The following is a 21,210-nucleotide window of genomic DNA, read 5'->3' on the forward strand; positions in this document are numbered from 1 at the left end:
AAAGAAATACTTATAAGATTTTTCATTCTTCTACTACAAGTACATTTTTTTATGTCTCTTTCCTATCTAGTCTGAAAATTTAGTTGTGGTTTCACTAATTTTATTTATTTATTTATTTATTTATTTATTTATTTATTTATTTTTCGAGACAGGGTTTTTCTGTGTAGGCCTGGCTGTCCTGGAACTCTGTAGATCAGGCTGGCCTCGAACTCAAGATATCAGCCTGCCTCTGCCTCTCAAGTGCTGGGATTAAAGGCGTGCACCACCACTGCCTTGCTTAATTTTAATGTTTTAATCTTATTTACTGAGTTTTCCCTTCCTGAATATTTTGGCAGTGGGAGTTCTTCAGCTTGCTTTTCCAGGCAACAAGATTCCTGTGGAAGAGCCAATTTGGTATATTCTATCTGCCTTATATAGTTTAAAATGTCAGGTTCTCTTATTTCAGAATGAGAAGTTTCAGGGGAATTTGAATTTTCAAGAGAAATCTATTCCAGTCATTATATAGGTACTGTCTCATTGTTTGATGTGGACACATTCTTAGATTTGAACAGCCAGTTTTCATTATATTTGAGTAAAATGAAGTTTCATGAAAAGACCAAGATAAAAAAATTGGATAGTTCATGGAGCAAAAGATAGTTTAAAATATAGAAGCCAGGTGTAGTGGTTCACGCCTTTAATCCCAGCACTCAAGAGGCAGAGGCAGGTGATTTCTGAGTTTGGGGACAGTCTGTTCTACATAGTAACTTCCAGCACAGGTAGAGCTATGTAGAGAGACCCTTCAAAAACAAACAACTGTATATATAACATACTTACATACATACATTACATACACATATAAAACAAAATTACAATCTGTCTTGTAGGAGGGATTCCTATTCCTACATGATTGGAGCAGAATACTCAAAAGTGTTTCTGAAAACTTAAAACATGATTATCAGAATAAAAAATAGGTTAGCCAGCAAATTAATGGGAATATATTTCCATGATAGATCTTCTTAAAGCTTTAGAAGTTCATATTGAAAACACTAACCAAATGCAGAACAGTTGACATGAAAATATAGTGGTCTGAGTTTTTTAAGCAGCAGGAAAAAAACAGTGGGAAAGATAATTACAGGAACCTTTCCAGGATCCCATGTTTTCAGATGGAATAATGGGCTTAAATGATTAGCAGATTAGTTTAAAATAATAAAAGACATGAAAGCAGAAAAATCTTAAGACTTCCTAAGCAAAAGATACTGCAAAGGAAGGATAAGCAGGTTAATCAAAAATGTTTCCTGTCCTCTCTAACCCTAGGTATGAAAAGTGAAATATTTCAAGGTGCAATAGAGGGGAGTATAGAATTGCATCCCTCAGGTAGGTAAAGCAATGAAGTCCAGGCTTATAAAAACTTACCAAGTGAGTTCCAGGAAAGGCGCAAAGCTACACAGAGAAACCCTGTCTCGAAAAACCAAAAAAAAAAAAAAAAAAACTTAGCCTCCATAGTTTTTGTTTTTTTGAGATAGGGTTTCTCTATGTAGCCTTGGCTGTCCTGGAACTTGCTCTGTAGATCAGGATAGCCTCAAACTCACAGAGATCTGCCTGCCACTGCCTCCATAGTACTGGGCATACGCCACCACTGCCTGGCTTCCTCTGGTTTTTAAAAGAAAGGTTGAAAGAGGCATTTCAACAAAATGAAAAAAGAATCAAAGAAATGCTGATAATTCCTGGTAGCTATTGGTTATACTGGAATAAATACCCTCTCACAGGGACCCTGAACACATTTTCAGTTAAACAGATTTGTTTCTCAAGAGCAGTAAGAGTCTTTAAGCCTAACATACAAAATGGGCTTATGATTGGGAGCCACTATCCTTGGCGGGTAGAGGAATATGGGAAGAAGAAGGGGGGAAAAAAACCTGTAGATAATCTTTGTTGATACAGGTATATAAGCTGATTGAGAGCAAGTGAGTTTGCTCTTTGTTCATTTCTTACTATCAGGTAAAAGGACTGTCACAGAGTCTTTAAGAAGATACTGCCAAGTGAGTAAATGCTTGAAAGCAGTGGTCTTCAACCTTCCTAATGCTGTGACCCTTTAATACAGTTCCTCATGGTATTGTGACCCCAACCTTAAAATGATTTTCAAAATGATTTTCTTTGTTACTTCGTAACTGTAATTTTGCTACTCTTATGCACTATAATGTAAATATCTCTGTTTTCTGATGGTCGTAAACCACTTCTGTGGGTCTTTCACCCCTAAAAGGGCCGTGACCCAAAGGTTGAGAACTACTGCTCTAAAGACTTTCAAAGTTTGTGTCTCGGAATTTTTCTTCCTCATTGGTCTAATCTCTAGTATTTACTGGTTGTTCAGCATATATAATAAATGCTGCCTGTGGATATGATTTCTCCATTTGTACAAACAGTAAGTTATAAAAGTTCAGTGCTAGCTAGGACATTAGGAGATGGGGTAGGGGACACATGCACATTTTTATCTTTCTGAAGTCAGCACAGTTTATTCAAATACTATGGTAATTTAGGAACTAGTTCCTTAGGCATATTATTTAAAGCCCTGAGATATAACACTGATACTCTAGGCCCAACTTCTTTACAAGTGGCAGCCTCAAGCTGGGCTTAGAGTCACACCTGAAGCCCTGATTGGTATGAGAGATTTCCTTTAGAATCTAAGTCATTTTTGGCAGAATTTAGTTTAAAGCTTGCCAGACCAAGAGCCTTGTTTTGTTTCCTTTTGACGATAAGCTACTTTCTACCAGACTGAAGAAGCAGCATTCTTGTAGAGTGCTTGCCCGGCATTTAGGAAACACTACATAAAATCATTTTTTTCTGTTAATTTCTTCATTTTTCCTGTTTTTTTTTGTAGTACACATTTAGTTTATTTGATCTTTGGCAAAAATGATTGGTTTATATTTCAGTAAAGTGTGTTTTTCAAGTCTTAAATATTAAAAAATAGTTACATGGTGTATTCAGAGTTACACAGTGCACAGGTTAGAGGACAACTTGAGTCTGTCTCTCTTTGCATCTTGGGTTGTGATGTTAGACAGTTAACATGTGTGCTACAAGTGCTTTAAACCGGTGAGCCATCTCACGAGCCACCGAAATACTTACTTTGTAAGTGCAGACTTCGTCACTGGGACCTGTTAGTGTAGTTGTAAATCAAACTGTGGCTGGGCAGAGAAGGGCAAGGGTAGTATTAGAATAGGAATAGAAATTTAAAACAACCGCTTTATTCAAAGCATACTCATTGCCTTTTCCCTAGTGGCTCTAATTTAGAATCTGTTGTGTACCGCAGACTTCTTCTGTTTTCTTTTGCTTTCTAACAAAAAAGGAGCTACCTTTGTTGGGGCAGATTATACCAGAAACTTAGCTCAGGCTTGTACAGAATGAAAGGCTATACCACACATGCTCTGGCTTCTGAATGGATAGGGTTGTTAACCCATTGTAACTGTCCTTATCCTACATATTCTTATTTAGTATTGGGGTGTGTGTGTGTGTGTGTGTGTGTGTGTGTGTGTGTGTGTGTGTGCGTGCGTGTGTGTGTGTGCATGTGCATGTCATAAGACGTATAGTGGTCAGAGGGCAGTTTTGTGCAGTTAGTTCTTCCACATGGGTTCTGGAGTGGTTTCATCAGTTTGTGCTACACTTGCCTAACCCACTGAGCCATGACACCATCCTTGTGCATCCCTACTCTGGAGCATGGATCTTTCTAACATTTACAGATGTTCTTTCATGTAAGCCATCAAGTTTCCTGAAGCATTGAATCTATGAGCTATTTTAACTTCAGTCATGGTCCATCTTAATTATATATAGTACAGGCTTTTCCTACATCCTTGTATTTTCTCAGTAATATCCTTTTCTGTTTCAAAACCCAGTCTGGATACCAGCGTTGCATTTTGTTATGTTTCTTAATTACCTCCAGTCTATTATGGTTTCTCTGTCTTTGTTTCTCCTTTCATTTTTAAAGACTACTGACTAGGTGGGTTTTCTGTTGTTCATTTTGTTGTTATTTGTGTGTTTGAGTGTTTTGCCTGCATGTATGTCTGCACCATGTGCATGAAGTGGTGGAGGAGTCTGGAAGAGGTTGTTACATCCCCTGGAACATGAGTTACAGAATGATTGCTAGATGCCAAATGAATGCTGAGAATCAAACCTGGGTCCTCTGGAAGAGCAACCAGTGCTCTTAACCACTAAGCCATCTCTCCAAACACCTGCCCAGGTGTTTTTTTAATGTCCCTTAATTTTAGGTTGCTTCAAGCATTCATTAGATTGAGGTTATGAATTTTGGCATGGCTATAACAAATGTGTTCATTTTATCATATGTCACTTAGTATTGGTGATTTTAACTTTGATTACTTGTTTATGTGAGTGCCTTTTAGGTTTCTTGTGTCTGTTTAGTTGTTTGTTTTTTTTTATTTTATTTTTTTGTACTATACTGTTTTTTTTTTCCTAACTCAGATATTATTAGGGAGTTAGTGATCACTTACCCCTTTAGTATATAAACTACTTTTTTTTTTTATAAAAAATTAGATTTTGCCAGGTGGTGCCTTTAATTCCAGCGCTTGGGAGGCAGAGGCAGGCATGGATCTTTGAATTTGAGGCCAGCCTGGTCTACAGAGTGCATTCCATGGTAGCCAGGGCTACATAGAGAAACTCTATCTGGGGGACAAATTAGTGGCTCTTATCTACAAAAAATACTTTGTTTGTTTGTTGCATTTGACTTTTGAGTGTTTTGCTTTGCCTTTTCCAGGCATTCACCACCTCCTTCAGCTCAGCTTCAGCTCATTTTCTTACTGGGTGCTGTGCTTCTTAAATACCTTTGTGGCTCATTTGCAGGCTTAGGTCTGGTTGTAGAAATGATACTAATGATAATGAACCTCAGGTCATTAGAAGGAAAATTGGCAATTTGCCTATGATATAAAAGAAGCTACAAGGCCTTCTTAGGATACTGGAAAAGTCTTGTTTTCTAACTCCTTTCTAGTTTGAAGGAGATGGAAGTCTTAACTCTGTCAAAAGAATAGAAGATAGTAAATGTGCCAAATATCCATGGGCATATTTGTGGTCCTGGCCCTGGGCTCTTCATTCATCTCTCTAGTGTTTTATGCTTAGTTGGGGTAGGCATTTTGCTATGGATGGAAAATGGAGGAAGGATTTTTCTCAATTAGTTTTTAAAGTATCATTTAGTTATTAGAGTAAAAATCTAATTTTCTGAATCACTTTGGATTATAACATAAAAGAATGTCTAGTGACTTTCTGCATAATTAATCCTTTCCTAGGTTGCACTGAATGGTAACCCTCTATATGTAAATCATGTTTCCCTCATCTCTCTTAGCTTTAACAGCACATGTAATTGTGATGCCAACTGTGTGATAAATTTTTCATTTTGTAACAAGTGGATGAGATCATTGGCAATCCATCATTTCCAAGTCTCATTTTCTTCTGATCTGCAGCTGATAGCCTATAAATACTTCATTGCGAATATATACTTAATTCAAGACGCAACCCTACCTTTTAGAAGTGTAAATGTGGATTTTTGTTCTCTCTCTCTCTGTTCATGTGCAGGTAGGTGTAGGTATGCTTATCAGTTCTCACCTTGCATCTTGTTTGAGACAGGGTCTCTTGTTGTTTACTAATAGTGTATATGCTAAGCTAGTTGGCCTGAGAGCCTCCAGGAATTCCAGATGTGCATTATCTGTCCGGCTTTTAGTGCATACTGGGGATCAGAACTGAGGTCCTCATGTCTGAGTCATGAGTCATTGAGCCATCTCTCAGCCTTATTACTGTTTTGAAAGAAATGGATTATATATTTCTGGGGACTCAAGTTTTCTTGGTGTACATTTACTATACACTGACAATTTCCAAATTTGCATTCCCATCCTGAATGGTCTTACTATATCCAGGAGCATCTATTTCGATCTCTATTTGAAGTCCTCACTCGTAAACATATTAAATCCAATATAATCCTTATTTCCTTGCATGGCCCTGACTCTTTCTCTTCCTTTTAGATGGCAGGACACTATAATGTTCCTCTTTTAAAAAATCATATAGGTATAATTGTTGTGTGCCTGTGCATGAAGTTTGGGGAGGGAAACACACATTTCCCAACATGCCTGTGAAGGTTAGGGGGACAACTTAGAAATTGGTGGGTTCTGTGGATCAGATTCAGGTCTTCTCAGCAAGTACCTTTCCTCACTGCAAACCTTGCCAGCCCAATACTTCTCTTCCTTGCTTCTGAGCTAATCCATCAGTAAGTCTTGTGGCTACACTTTAATATTTGTTCTGAGTTTCTCTCTGGCTCTGCCTTTTTAAAAGTTGTTCATTTTGTCTTAACCTTCTCGACTTACCGGCATATTGCCATTCTTGGTGCTTTTATTTCATCCTAACAATTATTTATTTATTTATGAGACAAGCTCTCCTATGCAGCCCTATGTCACCTGCCTCAGCCTCTCAGGTGCTGAGATTACAGGTGGTGTGCTACCAAGACTGGCTGTTTGAGTTTTCAAAGCAGTCATTCACTGGTTACTAAAAATTAGCTTTTAATTTTTGTTTTGTTGCACATTTGAATATTTTTTGAAACTCTACTGATGTAAATTTTTAGTTCTTTGGTAGGCTATAATTAACATTTTATTCATAGAAAAATGTTCTAACATCAGATATTTTTTGAAGAGTTTTAGAGGTGTAAGAATTTTTAGGTGTGGCCAGGCGGTAGTGGCGCACGCCTTTAATCCCAGCACTCGGGAGGCAGAGCCAGGTGGATCTCTGTGAGTTCGAGGCCAGCCTGGTCTCCAAAGAGAGATCCAGGAAAGGCGCAAAGCTACACAGAGAAACCCTGTCTCGAAAAACCAAAAAGAAAAAAAAAAAAAGAACTTTTAGGTGTGTGTGTGTGTGTGTGTGTGTGTGTGTGTGTGTGTGTGTGTGTGTGTTTGCTTGCTTGCTTATCTGTTTTGCTTCTGAAATTGATGTTCAAAAACAGTGTGTGTGTAGAATTGATTCTTTGGGCCAGCAAAATGGCTCAATAGGTAAAGGTGCTTATTGCCAAGTGTGATGAGCTGAGTCTGAACTCTGGAACCTACAAGATGAAATGAGGAAAGTGACTGCCACAAGTAGACTAATTACCCCCCCCTCCCCCGCCCCAATACAGAGGTTTTTAGAAAAGTACAAACAATTGAACACTGGCATTATTGGAACTTGCATTCTGGGCTGTCATGTGATCATAGCCTTGTGTCCTAGTTAGAACTCTGAATTCAGTTTTCTGTGATTTTTATGTTTAACTTTTGATGTACTTGTTTTACTAAGGAAAACTTGTTACATTCTCCTATTATGAATTTGCTAACTATTGTTACAGCTTTTGGAAACTTGAATGTACCATTTATACCATTCAAATGTCTGTCTATATAGCAGTAGCTTTCATCTCTGATTATTGAATATTTTGTCTGACATGATTTGGTCTATGTTGTAATGTGTATCTGTTACCTTAACTTTTCTTTGTCCGTGTGTTTTGGATTTATTTCTCATAAATATGTAATATGAGATTTAAAAATGCTTTTGGTTTTCATTTTCATGGATGAATATACATTTATTATGACTCATGTTATAAAAATTAAATATTTGTTTTCCCTCTTATTTTCTAATCTAAGATCTTTTAGTCTTCTCATCTTTTAGAATTATGGAGTTTTCTTTTATAGTTTTCTTTACTATCTCCTTTTCTGTCCCTTGACTTGAAAGTTATGTTTTATAAAGAGAGATGAATTAAGTATATAATCTGTGTATTTTAGTGATTTTTGTAAAAGTTGATTACAGGAGCTGGAGAAATGGTCCAGAGGTTAAGAGTGCTGCTTCTGGAGGTCCTGAGTTCAATTCCCAGCAATCACATGGTAGCTCACAACCATCTATAATGAGATCTGGTGCCCTCTTCTGGCTTGCAGGCATACATGCATGCAGAACACTGTATACATAATAAATAAATAAATAAATCTTTTTTTAAAAGTTAATTACAGTTCAAACTAAAACATTGTATTTCTTTTTTTAAAATACATTATTCTCATTGTTGTTACTGATTCTCACCTTCCTGTCTAATGTAGTCTTAAGTAGTTACCTCTTCACCTCCCCCTCTGATCTCTGTTCCCTCTAAAATAGCAAACAATCCCCCTCAGGAGACAGTCTTGGGTCTTCTTTATTTTTGATATAAAAAGTTGCAATATACTAAATTTGAGAATAAGTGGTGGATACTTTTTAATCAGAGTCATTTAAAAATTATACTGACCTCTTAATATACCTTTAATGCAGTGTTGTCTCCATCTCAGCCAATAAAAAGCTTTTAAATTGATATACTACACTATTTAAACTTCACTTGGAAGGACTCAGAAGAGCATAATATTCTCACCTTAAAATAGGAATGTAAAGAGGATATAAACTATCTTGAAATAGGCCTTTGTTTTTGGAGTTGCTTATTTAAAAGGTTTGTATCAATCATCTTACTGTGATAAATAGAGATAATAATTAGTAATTGAAGAGCTGTGTCTAGAGATGATTTGCATTATATGTACCTGTAGTTAAAATCAGTACATGGTGATTGTATTATGTTATAATATTTATATTTTTCTTTCAGGAGAGAAATAGAAACAAGCAATAACCACCGTGTGGAGATGTCCTATTAAAATGACAACACTAATGATGTAGACTCTGGAAATGCCTAATAAGTCAAAGAAGACGTTATTAAAGCTTTTTTTTTTTTCTGCTTAAGGTGACATCTTTGAACACTTTAACACGAAACTGACTCTTCTTGTAATGGTTTTCATCAGCGCATCTGCCCTTATACTCTCACCAAACACACTTGAGAACTGTAACTTCATCAAGCACTTTCTGTCCTGAAGCTTTGACCAGTACCTGCTGTCTTTTGTAATTATGCATCCTAGCTAAGGCACAGAAGACTGAATGAATGCAAGGATTCATTAACTTTTGAATTTGTTAAGTACTAACAGTTAACCATTAGAAGTGGTTCAATGATGTAAGAGTCTCACTGCTTCAACCTTTTCTTTGTTGTAGTTTTTAAATTGTCCATTGTTAGCTATTTGACAGATTAAAAGCAAAATAATCATGCCATATTTAGTCCTGGAGTTGTTCAAGTCTGAATGTTTATGTGAAAAATTATTGTAGCAAACTTTTAATATGGCAAAGCAACCTTATGCTCTATTTTAGCCAAAAGAAACATAATCTAAAATTATATTAGAACATTGCCCTTGTCTTCAAACTATTGGTGTAACAGAATATTGATATGCAGCTTGGTGGACTCAATTAATGCACACCCCCCTCCCCAATTATATGTACATTGGTTTGAGGGATGATTTTTGTTTCTACCACTTAACCGAATCTCAACATTTTGAGTAAATGTACCTCAGTCTACTCAGACTTTTTATGACCTTTATAACTACGTTTAAAACCCTTCAATCCTGTTTCTGGGTGTTTGTGAGCGGATTGCTATCATGAAATAAAAATTTATTACTCTAGGTACTCACTAGCTAAATAAACATAGTTCTTGTTTAGCAAGCATATACTGTTCCTCAACTCTTCTCCAGCTTTTGCAATGTCCTGGCATCCTTAAAGTACTTTGAAAATATGGCCTTGATCCATGAATTAAATCAGTATCTAAGTGAATGTGTTGATGTTTTATTGATCAGATCTATATAAGTGGGAATACAGCATATATCTGGGTATTCTTATAGTTATCTTTTTAACATCCTATTTTTTTCATATCAACATTAATTTTGTATCTTGAAACAAATTGATTTTGTATAATTGAATGTGTTGTGCATCTGTATTGAGTGATTTGATGGCATAAGGTTATGAAAATAATGTCCTGCCCCTTATATTACTGTTTTGAAAGGAGAAAGCTATGTAGAATGATATGTTAAAGGTGAAAATAGCAATACAGTAGATTTGAATACCTTGATGTTTTGCATTACTCCATTTATGTTTACATCGTGTTTAGAGATACTTTCATTTGCTCTCGTCTTTGCTCACTTCAACTCAAAAGCCTCGTCATGGATATGTCTTTGAAACTTTGATTTATATAATTTTTTGTACAATGTTTTAGAATGTGCAAATATTGTATTTTTTATTAGAATACAGTATTTGTAGATAACCATAGCTACTTCACAGTTACTTGGTAGTCCCAGTGTAGTTATGTCAGTGTTTACTGAAGGGAACATCAAAATATTAATGGTATATTAAAGAATGAACTTTCATAAAGGAAAATTGCACCTATTTTACCTTTTTGAGACTAAGCCATGAAATCTTGTAACATGTCTCTTAACTATTTATAATGAAAATTGGCATTTGGGTATAGTCAGCACAGCAATGTTCTATATCCTTAAGATTGTATAGGTAGGACATTTCAAAGATGACTCATGTCATTCTGGAGCTCCTACTAGAGAAAACTGTAAAAGGGTGACCTTGAAGGAAGGAGCTGAGTCCTCCCCCTGAGGTTCTCTTTTTCTTGGTGCTTTATTAGCAACTCTGGATATTTTTATAAAACTAGTTACATTATGAACTAATTCAGTCTTGTTTAATTTACATTAGGTTTTATGTAAGAAATGTCATCAGATACCCAATGAGCAGGCTGACTGCAGTAGACTCAGACAGGGCCAGTGTAGCTGAGAGTCTGTTCCTGGTGAGAAGAACATCCCAGTGCCTTTAACCTGAATTTCTAATCTTAAGTGAAATGGGTGCAGCATTCCTTTGGGAAAAAAAGCTTCCACTTGGTAACTTTGTGTTTTTCTCACCTAAGTATTCCCCAAAGCACCAGCCTTCTCTTCCTTCTTGGTCAGTCAGTATATTGCAAGATTATTTTTCCATTAAGTGAAATCATTACAGGTTGTCTCTATAGCACAACCAACAGAATGTTTCTTAACTGCAGGGACCAAAAGGGAGAGAGCCTGGGCTCTACAAGAGTAGATATATAATAACATGTTTGAATAATCTTAAATTAAGACATTATTGGTCCCGTGATTTCTTGCTTAATGTTTTTCCAATTTGTCATTTGAATGATTCTTATTAAAGTTATCTTATGTGGGTATTTTATTTTTAAAGGTATTATAGTTTGTATATTTAACAGTAAGGGGGAAAGTGTAACCAAAATTAGTATTCTCTCACTATACATATTGGTACTTGAAAATTCCTTAAAAAAACAAAAAAACAAAAAACTCAGCCTTTTAGTGCTTAATTCCTTATTTTAACGTGATCTTTCTAATTGAAAAGCTGTGTTATTTTTGAGTACCATGCATGAAGGTTAAGCTGATGTTCAAACAGTTTGCAATAAAAAAACTCAATCAGCTTAAGTCATTCAATCATTTCAAGTGCATTCTGCATCCTTTACAAGTAAGTTTGTGAGATTTTAAGAGAATTGTGTTTTCATTAAGTTTTGCATATCTTTTGTTATGCCATGTAAATTCCCCTTTTCATATGATTAAAGGAAGGATATGATGAAATGATTAGTTCATTTACATTCACTTGTAGCAGTTACAAATGAGAATTTGAATTTTGTCGTGTTTGGGTTTGTTCATTCCTGTGAATGATGGTACAGTAGGTGAGATTTTTTTTTTTTTTTTTTTTGTTATGGTACCGAACTCACCATTTGGTCCTCTTTAATCTTTGAGGGTTTCAATAAAAATTGTTCACTCATATCTGTGTTCTTTCCTTTTTATCTATCTTTATAAATATATGCTGCTTGCTAGGAAATATCTTTTGCCTATTATGATTTTCCTGATTGGCAAATGCATGGAAATTAATCATTTTAGTTGGTCATTTAGATTGAGTGAATTAAAGACAGGGAGGATCCCTTTATTCAATCTAACCAGCCTGTTGGCTTACATATTCTTAATACTTAAAAGAAAAGAGGAAGAGAGGCCTTTTTTAATGCAGCAGGAGGAAGTAGTAATGCCAGCTGTCTAAGAGCCTATCTCTTTCTTGGCCCCAAGGAATGCTTTTCTAACAGTTATACATTATCTTTTAGAATTCATGGAATTTATCTGGATGGGATGTTCATCATTAACTTAGCTCTCTATAAAGCATTTGTTTGGGTGAGAAAACTAACATTTTAGTTTTGTGTTCTCAAAACCAGTTGTGTGTATACAAGAATCACTGGCTGTGTCCAGTGCACCCACTGCAGTAGCAGCAGGAGCCTCCTTTTGGTCTCCCCAAGAGAAAGTATGTGTTTCATTAGTGTACATAGAATTGAGGGTAGTCATTAGTCACCTGTAGTTAGAACCTGATTATTCTTCACTGATCTTGCTTCTCAGTGCTGGATTTGGGGATTTCTGTTCTAGGAACTAAGATATTCCTAGAGTTAACTGATCAAGGTGGTTAACTTTACTTTCTACTTCTATAGTACTTAACAGTATATAATCTCAAAATGTATATTTCCCCTGCTAAAATGACAGACAGAATTCTTGTGTAGTACCTGTATGTAATGGTAGTAGGCTAGGTACAGTTTATTCGTAAGTAGTGCACTAAATCCAGAATTGATTTAGTGTTGGTTATCTATGTAACATTGGAGCTAAATTTAAGTGAAAAACTATTCCCATGAAAATGTAAAATGAAGATAGGGATTCAGAGTAACTGCCCAGGTTGAATCCCCACCTCTTCTGCCATCCTACTTGGTCCTTCAAAGAACATATATTTGAAGAATTCATATATTAAAGTTGGATTTTTACATACTGTGCATTTGGAAACACTGGATGATGGAATTGCATTTAGGGGATGTAGGAATAAGTCAGTTGAGTTACATCTAACTGATGGGATGACACCGAACCAGTCTCTTAGTTGTTAGTGTGCAAATAGAATACGGCTAAGATTGTGCATTTCTGAGATTTTGTAACAGGATTTATTTAGACAATTAGAGTTGTAGGCTATGGTAGTGTCTAATGATGTCAAATGTTTTTCCTTTGAAAGTAAGTTTGGCCAACCATGTGATTTTTGTGTGTCAAGAGTATTAAACATGTCCCAAAGACATCCAATTTTTTTTCTTCTACCATTTCATAGTATCTTTTTATTCTTCATAAATGAGGTTAGAGCAATTTTACAGAAAATCTGAAAAGAATATTTAGAGTTTTTACCTACTTTGTACCCAGCTCCCCGAGTTCCTGATATCTTAGAAATTAATGAGTATGGATTCTTCATTTCCTCAATGTACACTTTAAAATTTCTCTTAGTTTTTACTCAATGTTCTTTTGTCAGGTTCCCCCAAGAGTACCATGGCACTTCTAGTTTTCACATCTCCTTGGTTGTAGTGGTTTCTTGGGCTTCTGTTTGATGATAATGATTGATACTGTGGAGAATATTCCTCCTTTGGAATGTAGCTGGTAGGTAATTCTGTTTATTTGGGTTATACGTTTTAGGGAGGAGGACTACACACATGAAGGGCTTTTTTTCTGTCACATGTCAATAATGTGACTGGTGATGACTGGCTGAGGTGGTGAATGTCAGGTTTCTTAAATTTACTCTTGTGTACGATGCCCGAGGTTAAACCTAGAGTCTGGCACATTCTAAGTACTCTACTGCTGGCCCACTTAACTTCCCTTTGTCTTACGAGACAAGGGTATGATGGCTAATCATGAATGTCAGCTTGTTTGAACTGAGAAGTACTTCTGGGGTGCTTCTGTGAGAGTGAAGACTTTTCCAGGGACCATTAAATAGGCGAGGACTAATCCTGAATGTGGAAGTAGCATCATCTACTAATAGACTGAGGGCTCAGAGGGAATAAAAGGAGAAGAAAGAAATGTAAACATCTCTGCTTCCTGGCCACTATGATGTGCCACCCTTCTGCCATGATAAAACCAGGAACCAAAAAATCTGTTTCCCCAAGGTATTTGGTTAGTGTTAGAAACTGTCTAAAGCATAGGTTCTTTCTGTGACTCATTCTGGCCTCAAATTTATAATCTTCCCTTTGCCGTCTCTGCTAGGATTGCAAGTGTGCATCACCACAATGCCCTGCAGGTTACTCCTCCAATGTATTCAAAGGGACTTCTAGTCCACATTTGAGGGGAGAATTAATACTGTAATTCTTGTATTTAACAAAGATTTATAATTATAAAATAGAGAAATTTAATTATTCACCCTCAATTGCTGAAAGCTTGTATGTCAACACTTCCCGTTTAGAAAGATACATCTCCTCACTTTCTATACCTTTTTCAAGGGGACAGCAGAGATCTTGAAGGACTTCTAATAGGACTGACCTATTTCAAGCATAATTGTATGAAGAAGCAATGATTCTAATAAAGGGGTAAAAGATAAGCAAATTTTAGGTCATGGGGGAAATTCTGACTGTTGTGTGCGAGTAGGAACTGATAGTCATTGAGCTTTTGCTGGAGAAAAATCTGAGGTAGATGTATGCTATGATTAGACTGGTGTGTTCCTTTAAAAGAAAAGGTGTTTAAAACAGTGTAGCATCTTTTGTAATTGAGTCTTTTTATATATACTTTTAAAAATCAACATAGCATTTGTACATATTTTGTGGGGTTCAATGATACTGTGTGCAACATGTAACGGTCAGGTGAAAATAGTCATGTCTGTCACTCAGACGTAAGCATTAATTGCTGTCAGTTGTAGCTTTATTATGATAAGGCTGTCCCTACTGACCACCCCTCCCCCACTCTTCCCAAGTTCTGATAACCACTGTCTCAGAGGTCATGTGAGATTATGCAGTATTTACTTTTCTGTGCCTGGCTGGCTTTGCTTGACATAATGTTGATGAACTTCTTTTGAACATTGTAAGGTGATTTTTAATATAGTGGCCAAGAGTTTTGGAGGTGGGTAACTAACTGTTCCTGGAATCTGAAACCCCTGCCTAATTCAGTATATTTTCTAGTGGGTTAAGAGAGCAAAATAGTACAATAATGATAATAAGATTTATTTCAAAATGGTTAAATGAGGTAATACCATTGTGTGTTTATTTCTATCCCTGGGCTTACTTTGAGCCCTCAAATATGAACTGTCCTTTTTTGTTGATGAAGAATGTAGGGTCTGTTGTGCCCTAAAGGTTATTTTAGGGTAATCTTTACTGCTTGAGTGCAGTTTAGAGGTTGCAGTGAAAATGGACTACTTTCTTACTGCTTTATTGAGAACCCAGAACAATCACTGTAGTAATAAAGCTTTGTTAATTATGTATCCTTTGTTTGTTTCTTTTTGTGTGGGGGTGGGGTGAGGAGGCTGTCTGGCAAGGTGGTAATTTGGTTGCTTAGCCTTTACACACACACACACACACACACACACACACACACACACACACACACACACACACATTACTAGAATGTTGGTCATAAACTGCACTCCCAATCCAACATCCCCAGTCCCAAATGCAGAGTAGCCTGGCTTGCAGACATAAATAAAGCTGGGCGGTGGCACAAGGCTTTAATCACAGCATTTGGGAAGCAGAGACAGACAAACTGGACTACAGAGTGAGTTCTAGGACAGCTAGGTCTACACAGAAACCCTGTCTCGAAAAAACAAGATACAATTGTAGTGGGTAGCCCTTCCAGCTTTGATCTGTAAGTTCCAACCCCCATAGAGGCTAACTCATGGCGGTAACTGTCACACCTACAAAGCAGGGCCTAGAGAGGACTCTGAAGACCCGAGATCCAGATGTGCTGGCTCTCTTGGACACTGAAGGTAGACCAAGCAGAGTTCTCCAGAGAACACCTCTGGACTGCGATACACCTTTCCCAGACCCTGTAACCAATTCCTTCACATGTAAGTTACCCCACAAAATAAACCTCCCTTTTAACTAAATAATAATAATAATAATAATAATAATAATAAATGAAAAAGTTGCCCTCTAGGAGGGAGAGCCCATGCAGATGTCTCTTTGCTACTTTGTCTTTCACTGCTTTTTTTTTTTTTTTTTTTTTTTTTAAGAAGAGGGTGCTAGATCTCATTACAGATGTTTGTGAGCCACCATGTGGTTGCTAGGAATTGAACTCAGGACCTCTGGAAGAGCAGTCAGTGCTCTTAACCTCTGAGCCATCTCTCCAGCCTTTCACTGCTTTTAGTAATAATCACCCATAGTTTTTCTAAGGAAAGTGTCAACAGTACTTTATCTTCCTGGAGCTGACTTTAAAACAAGGTCAAATAGACTACACAGAAAGTAAATGCAGAGGCTGAATGGTTAAGAGAAGCCAGTAAACAACTGAAGAAGTTCCGGAAAGGAGAGTAGAAATTGTCTTTTTCTTACTACACATGCCCCTTTGATTCTGTCATGTAGGCAAACTTAACGCCTCACTGACCAGTCACATTTCAGAGCTGAAATAAATGTGCACATGTTACCTCATTTGTCAACAGTGGAATCCTGCAGTTCTAAAAGGAAGCGGCATTTGGTATACACAAAATGAAATGTCAGCTTTATTCTAGTGCCACACTAAGGAAAATATCTAACATTTACAAGTGAAATTGTTACCTTCAGTATAAAAGTATTGTGTGCCAGTATTTGAGATACTATCTCCAACAAATATGCACAAGCTTGTTTTTACTTGGACCACTGGGTTAACTGGTTTTGTGCTGTGTGGGAAGTGCCCTAAGCTGAGATGTACAGTTGCCTCCATATGTTTGGGTCTTAAGTCTGAGGAGTCTGCCATCTATGGGTTGAAATTCAGAAAAATTATGTCTGTGTACTGTGTGTTCCTTATCGTTTCCCAGACTACAGGCTAGCAGCTGTTTACCAGTATTTACATTGTGTTAGGTATTACAGGAAGCTGGAGGTGATTGGAAGTGTGATGGAAGACTTAATTAAACACCTGCAGATTTGAGCATCCAGGAGGAGTCCTGGAGTCATTCTTTGCAGATACCCTAAACATTTCCTGTTCTTACCAAGACTCATTAGTGTTTCTTTGTAAGTTTGTTTCTCCCATTGTATTTGTTTGCATTGGAAGTTTTAAGTATGTGAATTGATCAAATATGACAGAATTGTTTATGAGATAATTTGGCTGTTTTGAATATATCTGATAAAGATGAGCTATTCAGGTAGACATGAAACCCTAAAAGTATTTGGGGAAATTGTAAAAATGGAAGAGTTTATGCTTATAGTGTTTACAAAATGAGTCTTTCAGTTCTCACCCCATTGAGAAATCTTGATGTATTTTAGAGGTCATAGGAAAGACATCAGGGAAATGAACTCAGCATATTGTTTACTCAAAGGAAAATGTCTTGAACCAGTGTTAACCAATGCAATTAAATTATATTTTAACCAGTTTAAGGTTTGTATGTGTCACATTTTATAATTCATTCCTCAACAAATATACTTCCTTTAATACTGTCCATTTTTGAAGTTTTAACCTAAAATACTTTTTACTAAAATTCTGAAGCTTACTTTTTGTTTGCAGTAAATAAGTTGACTTCTTTTGCATGTTGCTGCACATGTACACATATAATCATAAACTGCTATGCTTCTTCAAATGCAAAAAACTAAAAAGTACTTAAGCCACTTAGAGAGTACAACATTCTTGGTCCTTGCATACTTATTTCAGACATCTTAGCGACATGTTCTCTAATGAAAAGTTGGAGAGAGGAAATGTACCCGGCAACAGTTGTGGAGTCTAGTACCACTGGGATATCAGGCTTTGAGGACTAGTTAAACCACCTTCTGTTCTCTCTCAAAACTTAACAACCCATCCCTCCCCCCAACTGGAGTGTACGAGGGAGCTAATGGTTAAATACGGCAGGAAATTCTGTAGCCTTGGGTTGTCAGCTAAGTTTGCTTTGTTTTAATGCCCTCTTACTTCTCAGGTACTATTTTTAAGGTCATGCAATAAAAACAAATAGAATAAATAATATGTAGAAATAAACTAATTTTTGATCAGTGTTGATTATTTCAGATGATTGTATTAGTCAGGGTTCTCTAGAGGAAGAGAACATATATAGAAGGAAGCTTCCTTCTTCCATGTCACTCATTCATATATAATAAATTACATATAATAAATTATATATATATATTATTTATATATATATTATATATATATAATTTATTGGAATGGTTCACAGGCTGTGGTTCAGCTAGTTCAACAATGGCTGTCTACCAATGGAAAGCCCAAGAATCCAGTAATTGTTCAGTCCATGAGGCTGGATGTCTCATCTGATCTTCAGTATACTCTGGAGTCCTGAAGGTGTAGGCTTTAATGCTAGTGGAAGAATGCACTTGTTTAGCAACGTGAGAACAAGCAGGCAATGAGTAAGAATTAACTTCGTTATTTATTCAGCTACAAGAAAGAATCAGGAATAGGAATCATCCCTTATATATAACTCACATCCGATCTCATATGGTCTGTCAGGCCCTCTAGCACAAGGCAATGATGAGATTGATCAATTATTGATAGGAAATGTGCTGGAGGCCTCAGGATTTCATAAGAAACATGTCAATAGGGTTTAAAAATGGATTTTTCCACAACCTGGCAACAAGCCAAGGCAATTATAAGGAAATGTCCTACTTGTTCTCTTTTTTCTTTTCCTTCCTTCCTTCCTTCCTTCCTTCCTTCCTTCCTTCCTTCCTTCCTTCCTTCCTTCCTTCCTTCCTCCCTCCCTCCCTCCCTCCCTCCCTCCCTCCCTCCCTCCCTCCCCCCCCCCCTCTCTCTCTCTCTCTCTCTCTCTCTCTTTCTTTTTTTGAGACAGGGTTTTTCTGTGTAGTTTTGGAGCCTGTCTTGGATCTTGCTCTGTAGACCAGGCTGGCCTTGAACTCACAGGAGATCCGCCTGCCTCTGCCTCCCAAGTGCTGGAATTAAAGGTGTGTGCCACCACTGACCAGTCCTATTAGTTCTTTATACAAACTCCACTATCAGCAGGATGTAACTCAAAGGGTACTCAGAGGAATGGAATCTGGCAGATGGATGTGTTTCATTTTGTAGAATTTGGAAAACTGAAATAAGTACACCTCACCATTGATACATATTCAGAATTTCAATGGGCAACTGCTCTGAGTTCCGAAAAGGCTGATTCTGTAATCATTCATTTGCTAGAAGTTATGGCCATCACGGGTACACCTGCACAAATTAAAACTCACAATGCTCCAGCATATGTCTCTGGTAAAATGAAACAGTTTATTGCTTATTACAATATAAAGCATATTACAGGTATACTGTAGATGTAACCAACTGTCTTATTAAATAAGAAACACAGAACCAATGTAAAAGAGAAAGCCAAGAGGTCAGAGCTCAGAGCTAAAATCTTACCCTTCCTCCTGTGGTGCTCCTACTTCTCCGAAAGAGAGCTACTTCCTGTGTGTGTATGTCTTTGCATAGTCTTTTTGTTTTGCCTTCTCATTGGTTGTAAACCCAAACACATGATGGCCTCGTCACTGCCTGTAAGTACAGCCCTCCAGGTCATAAAGGCGTATGTCTCCAATACTGGGTGTATCCCTGAACACACAGAGATCTATCTAGCTCTGTCTACCAAGCGCTGGGATTAAAGGCGTGCGCCACCACTGCCACGCTCTTGCTATGGCTGTAATAGCTCTGACCCCTGGGCAACTTTATTTATTAATATACAATTAAAATCACATTTCAGTACAAATAGAATACCATCATAGTATACCACATAATCCTACAGGCCAAGCAGTCATAGAAAGATCAAATCAAAGGATATGCTAAATAAACAGAAAGGGGTAACAAAATCCCCCAGAAATAGATTATATAATGATCTGTTAACTTTGAATTTTCTCAGTGCTAATTTGAAAGGAACAACAGCTGCAGAGAGACATTGAATAGCAAAAACTACAGAATTAAATTAGCCTATATACTTTAAGGATATGCTGACTTCAGAATGGAAACCAGGATATGTGTTATTGTTGGGGACGAGATTTTGCTTTTGTTTCTACAGGAGAAGATAAGCTGTGGATGCCATCAAAATTGATAAAGGTTCGATTTGAACAAGAGAGACCTCTTAATTGGGAACCTCCCTAAAGTTAGGCTTGGGGAACGTTTTTTGTTTTTGTCTTTTATGAGACTGAAGGCTAAGGAATCTAAAGAACATTGGACCAATAAAACATTTAAAGAAAAAGGACATCATCCAGAAAAAATGTCCCAAGGAAAAGAGTAAATTGGCCTATTGGTATATTGAATATCTAACAGGATAAAATTTCATAAGTCTTCCTAAATGTTTCTGCTGTTCTCTACAGACACATAATGCAAATGGTCTTTATGTAGTTCCAGTTTAATTAAAAATTAAAGCTGGCTTTGGGATTGGAGTGTAGCTCTCTCCTCTAAACCTAAGCATGCTTGTTAAAAGAAAGTGCAAAATCTCTGTATCATGTCAGAACCTTGGGTGACTGTCCAGGCAGTCAGCTGTTTCTGTCATTTCTCACATTTTTTGGAAGTTGCTTACTTGTACTTCCTGCTTACTTAGGTAATATTTTTTTCCTTCTTGAGTCTCTGAGGGAATTGAAGACTGGATAGTTATAATTTTCCTTGTTAACAAATTCAGAAAAGATGCTCACTAAATTGATGTAAAGTGTTTAAGTTTGAAAGACATCAAAAGTTAGTATTCAGTTGGTAATACAAGTTAGGATAGAAAGTGAATTAGGTACAACATTTTGGATTCAAAAAATAGGATCAATAATGGAATACTTTCTCTGAACCTGCCTAATGTTAATAGACTGGACATTGTTAATATAATTCTTGGCTATATATTGTATATACTTATTGTACTTATTGTGTATAGTTTTTCTTATATTGGTTATAACCTTTTATTATTTTAGACAAAAAAGGGGAAAATGTGGTGATATATTCTGTACCCTAATAAATTTGCCTGAAGATCAGAGAACAGAACAAGCCACTAGATTAAACATAGAAGCCAGACAGTGGTGGCACACACCTTTAATCCTAGCACTTGGGAGGCAGAGATCTGTCTGGATCTCTGTGAGTTCAAAGCCATCCTGGACTATATGAGATTAACTCAGTCTAGGAGAGAAACAGAGCCAGGCAGTGGTGGCACACACCTTTAATCCCAATACTTGGGAGTCACATACCTTTAATCCCAGCACTAGGAAAGTTGAGACAGGAAATGATATGGGGGCCCAGAGAAAGGCGTGAGGAGACAGGAACTAGAGTCTTTTGGCTGAGGAAAGCTTTTCAGGCTGAGGAGTCCTAGAGGTAAGAGGTGGCTTGTTCTTTTGTCTCTCTGATCTTTCAGCATTCACCCCAATATCAGGCTCTGGATTTTTATTAATAGATCATTTAGAATTCATGTTAC

General features: G+C 36.8%; 1 protein-coding gene across 4 annotated transcripts in view; it reads left to right on the top strand.

Moving 5' to 3' along the window:
* Positions 1-15,147, top strand: part of Ythdf3 (YTH N6-methyladenosine RNA binding protein 3) — a 39,048-nt gene extending 23,901 nt beyond the window's left edge. For 2 of the 4 annotated variants that reach the window (XM_028864513.1, XM_028864515.1), the window contains one exon: positions 8,594-15,147. In XM_028864513.1, coding sequence (XP_028720346.1) covers positions 8,594-8,617 — 24 coding nt within the window. In that variant the 3' untranslated portion in view covers positions 8,618-15,147. The remainder of the gene's footprint in view (positions 1-8,593) is intronic. The other 2 variants (XM_028864510.2, XM_028864514.2) reach the window with 1 other exon arrangement.
* Positions 15,148-21,210: the final 6,063 nt, after the last annotated feature.

Source organism: Peromyscus leucopus, chromosome 5 (genome assembly GCF_004664715.2).
Source record: "Peromyscus leucopus breed LL Stock chromosome 5, UCI_PerLeu_2.1, whole genome shotgun sequence".
Taxonomy (NCBI): domain Eukaryota; kingdom Metazoa; phylum Chordata; class Mammalia; order Rodentia; family Cricetidae; genus Peromyscus; species Peromyscus leucopus.